Genomic DNA, 9,425 nt, shown 5'->3' on the forward strand with positions numbered 1-9,425 from the left:
GTTTAGCATTGCTTATTGTACATGATGAAAGTAGATATCCTCCACAAGTAAGGGGCACAATAGTAAAAGTCATAATCATGATGATGATGATAATAGCTAACAATGCCAAGCATTAAGTGCAGTATATGAATTCATTTAATCTTTACAATATCCTATGAGGTAAGCACTATTATTATTTTCTGTATACAGATTAGGAAACTGAGTGAGAAAAACTGTGTGACATAGTAAGTGATTGAGCCAGGATCCAAGGCCACGAAGCAAAGCTCCAGAATCAGCACTGCTAAATTTAAGTCCTCCCAGTAACATACAGAGTATACTATTAAATTACATCAACTTATTGGTTATGCTCAGTGTTTCATATGTTTCCATGTCAGGTTTGATCTGCTTGGTCAACCAATGATAGTGGCATCAATGGGCAGAAGCATAATCTAAAAATAAAAGAACCACAGATTATTTTAGATGTTGGGGCATTATTAAACCTGTTATTAAGTGGGTCATTAACAGCCTCATTCAATAAAGTAAAAGCCAATTTTACCTGAAAATGTCAGATTGGGGTTTTTCCTCTTCCTTTTCCTCTCCCATATTTTCGAATCTTCACTGATCTCTAGCAACTTCACTTTCTCGTAGTCTCTCTTGCTGCACATTCCTTAAAAGGGAAAAAAGTCAGCTCTATCACCTGATAAAATTCCTTGATCCCTTTTAAATTAAAGACCTAGAGACATCCATTAAGACTACAAGTTGACTAAGTTCAAATTGTGGAACCTGCTATGATCTGTAAGAAGTAATATTCTATAACACTTAACACCAAAAATAGTTGTAGTGGACACATTAGGTATCCATCAAAATCCTTTCTCCCCTCTTTTCTGGGCTCATGGCTGCCCATTTCCCAACCTCTCTTGCAGCTAGATCAGGCTAGATGACTTAGGTTCTCAACAAAATATAGAAGTGCTGAGGGCTGCTTCAAAAGCCAGACCTCAAAACCATGGCTGTGCCTTCTCCACACCATTCCCCTTCCTGCTGTTTGGAACTTGGAACCACCTAGCTTTGCCCACTCAGAGACACCAACAATGCACTAGGGAATGGCAGAGAAACAATGGAGCAGAGCTGCCCCTGTTACTTGCGTTGCTCACCTAGGGACTGATACATGAGAAACTAATAAGCTTTATTTCTTATCATTGGAACTGTTATTACTGTAGCTTACTCAGCCTTTTATCTATTGCTTGTGTGCCAGGCACTGTTCTAAATGTTTTACATATTATATTCTCACAGCTCTCAGGTACAGATGAGGAAACCAGAGCCAGAATGGTCAACTACCATTCTACCTACTGCCTCAACAAAACACAGAATAATATTTGAATCCACAGCTTATGAAGATGGCTGAATTGTACTTATTTTTTTTAATCCTGCAATTCTCATTCCAAACTTTTTTAGATTCCCAGTTTGCAGGTAATTTGTCTTTTATTGTCCTCTACAACTTCGTGGTGATTTAATTTACAAGCTTCATTATAAAACTACAACACAAATGTTTGTCAGCTGAAACATGAAAATAAATCCAAACAAATCTTGTCTTCTTTGAGGGTCATGCAAGAGGACCACACTGTATCCTGAAAGTAACAGAGAAACTGTATGATAGATTCTTAAAAGTGGACCTGTGAGATAAAGGGTTCATATAATTTTAATAAATATTGTTGACTAACTTTTCTTAAAGGTTGTAGACTTCTACACAAACTTTTAAAATTAATTTTTAATTTTGGAATTGTAAATATTTATATGGTTCAAAATATTATATATAATAAACATCCCCTCCAGAATACCACTTATATTAGCTTCTTGCCTATTCCTCCTCAGATCTCTATGCAAAACAAAAATATACTTAGTAATCCTAACCCTACCCTCTACTCCTGTAAATATAGCATGTTATAACCACAGTTCTACACCTTGCATTTTATACTTAGTATGTTTTGGAGATCTTTCAAAATTAGTATATAGACACATGCCCCATCCTTTACAGCTTCATGAAGTTCCAATGAATGTACCGTAACTTAATCAGTCTTCTATTGACAGACGTTTGAGTTGTATCCAATTTTTTGCTTTTACAAAAAATGTATGAAATGAACGATCTTGTACAGAAGTCGTTTTTATACCTGCGCACAATTGTACCTGTAGGATAAATTCTCAGAAGTGTGATAACTGGGTCAAAGAGTAAATGCCTTTGTAATTTTTAAAGATATTGCCAAATTGTCCTCCCTAAAGGTTGCACTGGATTTTATGAATTTATATTTCTTCAGTTTCACCAATATAGTGTGTTGAACTTTTAGATTTTTGCTATTTTTTCCAGTTCCCTAAACAGAATAACCCATTGAGATTCTGATAGGAATAACATTACATTTATACTCATTTGAGATACTCTTGTGATATTATTTTTATATTGCCTTCCAACCAGAAAAAACTTCATTTTTCCAATTTAATTTTTTGCACCTCAAATTATCTTGTATTTTTCTTCATGGTGCCATTTAAATTTTACACTTAGGTATCTTTTTATTTGGGGATTACTTTTTCATTTCTACATCTAATTAGTGGTTGTTAGTGCAGAAAAAAAAGTAATTTTCATATATTCCTCTTGTATCCAGCACCTTACTGAATTATCTTAACTTCAGTACTATTATTCATTCTGGCAGTTTCCTTGTTTACGGAAGAGTAAACAAGATGAGACGTGTCTGCTCTCCTGCAGTTTAAAATGTTGATGGGGTAAATGGAAAAAGAACAAATATCTTACACTATTGAGAAAATTAAAATGGTGCCGTATGACAGTACTAATGGCCTACGTCAGACAAGGCAGTCCGAGGAGAACTACCTCGGAGTAGGTAAAACTGAGGATAAGGAATAAATGGACCGCACTTCCAGCTCAAGGGAGCGGCACGCAGTTGAAGCGACTGTCTCCCAGGCTCCGGTTAGGCCATTTTTCCTTAGCCACCCCCCCGCCAGGTGCTTCCCTGCCCTTCTCTCCCAGTTCCGCCGCCCTCCTCCCGATTCTTGCCTCTGCGTCCTTCTGCGGCTGCGCACAGTCCTGCCCAATCGAAAACAGCTCACTGCTAAAAGGAGCAGCGATTGGTCCCAAGCCCCTGACGCTGCCAGGAAGGGGCGGGGATTATAGTAGATTATTACTATCTATCGGCTGCGCGGAAGGAAGGCCGACGGAAGCGCTCTGTGATGTTGCCGGAAGTGCGGAGGGAAAGGTTGTGATGGCGGCTGCGACTCTAGCTGAAAAGGTAAGTGCCACCGGCTCTACCCAGGGGCTTTTGTAGGGGAGGCTTTCGGAGGGCAGCCTTCGGGGGACAGCCGGGGCAAGAGGTGGAGAAGATGCCTGGGTGCCGGGTCAGGGAGGCGCAGACACTGTGCGGTCGGGGTCGGCAATGGAGGCCCGGCCCGGCCCATCGGGACCGGTCAGGAATCGGCCTGGATAGTCCCTGAAGTCCTGGACACTGCCTCCAGCCAGTCCTTCTTGCCGCAGGTGCTGGTGGAAAATGCGGAGGAGGAGCGGTCCCTCGCGGCGGCGGCGGAGCTGACCTCCCAGAAGCGCGAGCAGAGACTGCGCAAATTCCGGGAGCTGCACCTGAAGCGGGTGAGTACTTCCGGAGATCACTTGAGACCTGTCACTTGGCGAGGCCTGTGCGCGTTTGTAGAGGGACGGGGAAGCCTCACCAGCGCGCCTGAGAGACCTGCAGAGATGGGTGAAAGATCTAACCTGGTGATTCTCAACCCTGGCAGCACACTGGAATCACTGTGGAAATAACACATGCTCGCTCCAACCACCCTCCCGCCCACATCTGATTTAACTTATCTTGGCTAGGTTTGGGATTCTCTGTTACTAACAGTCTCCCTACTGTATAAGTCTCACAAACTCTTCATTTTACCTAGGGAAATATGTAGGGCTAGAGACTGGAAGAAACTTGTCCAGTGTTAAAAAGAGAGATGGTTACCTCTTCAAAAATAATCAATTCAGCAAATCTCTGAAAGTTTATAGTGTCAGTGGTTCAGTTAGTTGGTGGGGAACCAGATGATTAAGGAAGAACCTCTGCTTTTAAATAGAGACAACTTTATAGCTAGAAGTTATATTGTGGTAAATGCCTTGCTAGAGTTAAGAACAAAGTGCCTTGGGAGTGCAGAAGAGGAGAGATTAATACAGTTCCTGGGGCTCCAGGAAGTGCTTTTTCTAAGAGGTGACAGCTGACTTACTGTTTGAAAGATGAGCAAGTCGTTATCAGACAAAGAAGTTGGGGGAAAAATAGCCAAGCAGAGGAAACAAATGCAAAGGGGGAGAACAAATACGAGAGATAAGAGTCTAGCAAACAACTGGCTGCAGTTGGAACTGAGAAAGAAAAAAGCAGCCCTTTACTATTTCAACTTGAAGTGACCTGACAGATTGGCCGTGGTTCCACAAAACCCCAACTCTGTTGGAGTGAGACAACAGCAAGATTACTTAAACCACAGAAATGACCACACGTTCCCTTCTTCTGCTAATACTGGTTACTATTATTACCAGATGCAGCATTAGTCTTAGTCCATTAATCCTGCCTCCTATATGAAAACGTAAGCTACACAATCATAGGAGGCTCTGGCTTTCTGACATTGCCAAAACAGAGCACAAACATGTTTCCTTGAAGCTTTCCCTTCCAGTCACCTGATACAAACCCAAATCCTGTAACTAGCCCCTCCTAACACCCTCTCACTGAAATACCTACAGTTCTCCATGGTTTGCTGTCTTCTTCAGTGCAAGAAACAAAACTTGACTATAGTTATATTCTTGGTGTCTTTAACTGGCATTGCCAGAGCTCAGAATGTATGGGGGATGGTAATTTAGAGGAGTACCTCTCTTTGCCCACCCCAGAGTTAACCTTATAAGGAATTAAACGAACACTTAAATATTTACTTGGATGGACAGTGTAAAGAACATGTGGTTGGAAATTAGGAGACATGACTTTCTGGACTAACTGCCTCCAGCCTGTGACTAAGAAACATCTCAATTAAGTTGTCCTTAAGATGATATATTAATTTTGTTTTATGCAGGTAAATTTATTTTAAAACAGACTCTATATAGAGTAATTCAAATGGACAATTTCATTCTTTTGCTAAAATGTAAACTGTTGAAATATGTTAAAGGGTGGACTTGGAAAAGATTAGAGATACTAAGGTAGATATTAAAGCCTTAGACAAACTGAAGCTTTCTCCTTGGATTAGGATTAAAAGAGAATTGAAAGTAGAACATCTTTCTTATTGTGTGATTTAGTATTATTTCATGCCATCTAAAATATTAAGTGCCACTGTAGTAGTTCTTTCTTCACTTTGTGAAATCTTGACCATCCAACCCTAAAGGACTAGCTCAAAGGGACCACACAGCTAATCAAAGGCAAAGCTGATGTTAACCCCCAGGCCTTGAGCAGCAAACCGGTGCAGCTCAATACATTTTTCTTGACTGTGTACAAATGCAAACCTGATTAGGTGGTTCCCTTGCTTAAAATCCTTTGATGGCCTTGTGTTGCTTTTAGGATAAAATGGGGTCCCCTTACCTGACCTTGGAAGAAGGCCAGATTATTTTGGATCCATTTTCATGTTTCAGCTAGCAAACATTTTGTGTTTTGGTTTTAGAATGAAGCTCGTAAATTAAATCACCAGGAAGTTGTGGAAGAAGATAAAAGACTTAAGTTACCTGCAAATTGGGAAGCCAAAAAAGCTCGTTTGGAATGGGAACTACAGGAGGAAGAAAAGAAAAAGGTTAGGGACTCTTTTGCTGTCTTCAAAAGTGGGTTACTCTGTCTTTCTGTTTTGAGACAGTAGAACATGGTGGTTTTGTACACGGGCTGTGGAGCCAGGCTGCCAGAATTTAGATCCTGGTTCTGCTCTTTACTAGTTGTAACACTTTGGGTGAGTCATTTAACCTCCTTTTCCTCCGTTTTCTCATCTGTAAAATGGGGACTATAATAATTATTTGAGTTGATTAATTATGAATTAAATGAGTCAATGCATGTAAAACATTTAAAACAGTCTGATACCTAAGAAACATTGAATAAGTATTATTTTTAAAATCAATGTGCTTACTATATACCATAGCAGTTTCCTGATCTTTCTTTGAATGTTAATCATTATTTTAAAACTATCACGTGATATCTCTGTTCAATCTTTTTTCATTTATAAAAGATCAAATAATTGCTTCTATCATATTTGCAGGTTTCAGCTTTTTTCCTTTCTTTTTAGGAATGTGCAGCAAGAGGGGAAGACTATGAGAAAGTGAAGTTGCTGGAGATCAGTGCAGAAGATGCAGAAAGATGGGAGAGGAAAAAGAAGAGGAAAAACCCCGATCTTGGATTTTCAGGTAAAATTAGCTTTTACTTTATTGAATGGGCCTGTTAGATAAACATTACTTTCAGTGTTTTCGGTTTGTGAAAGCATATACCCACCCTTGATGGAGTATTCTCTAAGAGACCTAAACCCAAGAAAAATACAAATATGTCTTACAGGGCAGAAGGAAAGGCTGTATTTTAGTCAGCTGGGTTTTTTTATTCTTTGTGGTAAAATTAATCAGCATCTTTAGGATAGAGGCTAGGCCTAGCTTGTATTGCTTCTAATAATTTTGAGTTTTCTCTGATAAGTAATGACCAAACAAGAAGTATATTATCTCTGATCCTTATTTTATTTTTAGATTATGCGGCTGCCCAGTTACGCCAGTATCATCGGTTGACCAAACAGATCAAACCTGACATGGAAACATATGAGAGACTGAGAGAAAAGCAGTAAGTTGACAGGATTAATACAAGCTTTTATTTCATCTTGAGGTGACATAGGTGTATTTGTGTGTGTATATATACATCCGTACACACATACATAAATACAAACATACTGTAATGCTTAGGTATGGGTTATCACCAATGGTCTAAGAATGATTTCTGGTCTTCACAACATGATTTATTGCTCACCCCACAGCAAGTAAGCCAGCCGCCTGGTTATCTTTCTAGCAGGGCATTCTAAGACTGGGGGTTGAGTATTTTAACACCCAGATTATCATAGTTACTTAGATAATGTAGGAGGCAGAAGGCCCTTAGTGCCAGGATGGGTGAACTTTCTCTGTAAAGGACCAGGTAGTAAGCATTTTAGGCTTTGTGGGCTATATGGTCTCTGTCACAACTATTCAGCTTTGCTGTTGCGATGTGAAAGCAGCCATAGAGCACACACACACATTGCTGTGGCTGTGCTCTAATAAAACTGTTTGCAAAATTGCGTGGTAGAGTTTGTTGACCTTGCTTTAGTGTAAGGAGACCTAGAAGCAAGTCCTTTGATCTCTGGTCTTTGGCTTTTTCATCTGTAGGATGAAGGTGTGGAGTAGGTGATTTCCTAGGTCCAATTTTGCATTTTTTTTTTTTTTTTCCAAAACGTTAAGGTAGGATTCCACAGGAAATACGTGTATGTATTTTATCTGCCATCGTGAATGGTTGTTTAGTTTGAAATCTGGAAATGTGGAGGACTTGTAGTGTTACTATAAGTCCATTTTGCTGTCTTTTCAGTGGAGAAGAGTTTTTCCCAACGTCCAACAGTCTTCTTCATGGAACACATGTGCCTTCCTCTCAGGAAATTGATAGGATGGTCACAGATCTGGAAAAACAGTAAGTACTCAGAGCAGCCTGAAATTTTAAATGCTTAATGACAAAATTAATGTAATGAGCTTGGAATTGAGTAGATGGATATTATACTTGTTAATTTCTGACTTAGCATTTATAGTGGTTTTGGGGACAGACAACAAGTAAGCGTTGAATCCATATGATTTGGAATGGAGAAGGAATATAGTGATGAAATTGAATTATAACTGAAGCAGGAAAGGGTCTAAAGAAAATTATTCTTTAAGAACTTTAACAGTCACTCTGCTATTTGATTTGAAGAAGTAATGTTGTAGTAAATGTACCTCTGTTACATTTGTGTTTCTTTATACTGATGGGGTGAATTCTAGGCAGAGCGGAATAATTTATATTTTAGGAGTTAATACACATGAAGTTTTAAGAATAGTGTCTGTCACATACTGTGCACTCCATATTAGCTGTGGCTATTATTAATGTATTTTATTGTAATCTTTTAATACTTCATGTGCTCAGTTTCTAACAATGTTATCATTGCTCTTTTAGAAGCATTCTGAAGATGAGTTTGTATATTTGCTGAATTTCATGGTTCTTATCCAGGGTAGTGCTGTTAATTAAGACTTGATCTTAATGACCCCCCCAGCCCTGAAAGTGTGCTGTTCTAAGTGTACTGATTCTATCAACTTATTTGGCCATGTTTTATTAAGGTTAAAAAAGAAGGTAAAACATGAATTTTGTAAATTGATTTTTCCTTGTCCCAGAATTGAAAAACGAGACAAATATAGTCGGAGACGACCTTATAATGACGATGCAGATATCGACTACATTAATGAAAGGAATGCCAAATTCAACAAGAAGGCAGAAAGATTCTACGGGAAATACACAGCTGAAATCAAACAGAATTTGGAAAGAGGAACAGCAGTCTAATCCTCAGGAACTGTTCTTAAAAGCTTGAGAATGGAGTGAAAATTTTTGCCAGCAGTTTGAAGTTATCTTCAAAATTATACTGGTAAACCAGGATTCAGTCTATGCCTTCCCACTCAGCATTTAAAAATAAATGGTTTTTTTTTTTTGAAACATATACTTCTATGTATATTTCCAAATTTTTGTGCTTGGATATAAGGTGTATTTCTTGTAGTGTACTTGTTTTATAATAATCTACTTTGTATAAATTCTAATTATATTATTTTTCTATGTATTTTAAATATGTGATTGTTTAATCTTTGAAGCATTTTGAGCTTGATTGGTGGCAGCAAATATAAATGCAGTCATTGTTGCTTTGAATAATATAAATTTAATAAAATCTGGAGCTGGACTCAGGAATGATTTGGGGTTGTAGACTCTGAAGATAGAGACAGTGATGAGGAGGTGGCAGTGGCTACTGGAAGCCTGGTGCAGGCTCTACTGGGGGCTGCTTATAACCAAGCTCAGGAAGTAACACCCATCCTCTCGTGAATATTGAGCAAATACATTGTGGGATAAAATCCTTAATAAACCCTCTGTTTATCACTTAAAAAATACATGTATACTCATACATGCTTCCATTCTACAAACAATTTTTTTTTATTATGGGAAATTCCAAACACATTCAAAAGAAGACAGAATAATACAATGAACCCCATGTACCAATACCCATCTTCAGTAATCGTCATCTCATGGCCAGTATTGTTTCGTCTATTTCTATCCACTTTCCCCTCCATGACTCCCATGTGTTTTGAGGCAAATACTATATATATTAGATACATACTGACATATTGGTGAAATTATATATACATATAATAATTACACAGATATAATTATATG

At 38.6% G+C, this 9,425-nt stretch overlaps 1 protein-coding gene across 1 annotated transcript; it reads left to right on the top strand.

Annotated features, from left to right (window-relative positions):
• Positions 1 to 3,124: 3,124 nt before the first annotated feature.
• SYF2 (SYF2 pre-mRNA splicing factor) lies at positions 3,125 to 8,945 on the top strand. Its single transcript, XM_006924419.3, has 7 exons — positions 3,125 to 3,269; positions 3,512 to 3,622; positions 5,647 to 5,772; positions 6,253 to 6,370; positions 6,698 to 6,788; positions 7,557 to 7,655; positions 8,384 to 8,945. Exons 1-7 carry the CDS (start codon positions 3,243 to 3,245, stop codon positions 8,547 to 8,549), a joined length of 738 nt encoding a protein of 245 aa, XP_006924481.1. The 5' UTR covers positions 3,125 to 3,242; the 3' UTR covers positions 8,550 to 8,945.
• The last annotated feature ends 480 nt before the right edge of the window (positions 8,946 to 9,425 follow it).

The sequence above is a fragment of the Pteropus alecto genome, unplaced genomic scaffold, assembly GCF_000325575.1.
Source record: "Pteropus alecto unplaced genomic scaffold, ASM32557v1 scaffold39, whole genome shotgun sequence".
Lineage (NCBI taxonomy): Eukaryota > Metazoa > Chordata > Mammalia > Chiroptera > Pteropodidae > Pteropus > Pteropus alecto.

Bases quoted from the DNA above. Each gene is read 5' to 3' on its own strand.
- SYF2 (XM_006924419.3), top strand. From the start codon at position 3,243: ATGGCGGCTGCGACTCTAGCTGAAAAG. The intron at 3,623-5,646 runs GTGAGTACTTCC...TTTTGGTTTTAG, and splicing joins GGGAGCTGCACCTGAAGCGG to AATGAAGCTCGTAAATTAAA. The intron at 6,371-6,697 runs GTAAAATTAGCT...TTTTATTTTTAG, and splicing joins CCCCGATCTTGGATTTTCAG to ATTATGCGGCTGCCCAGTTA.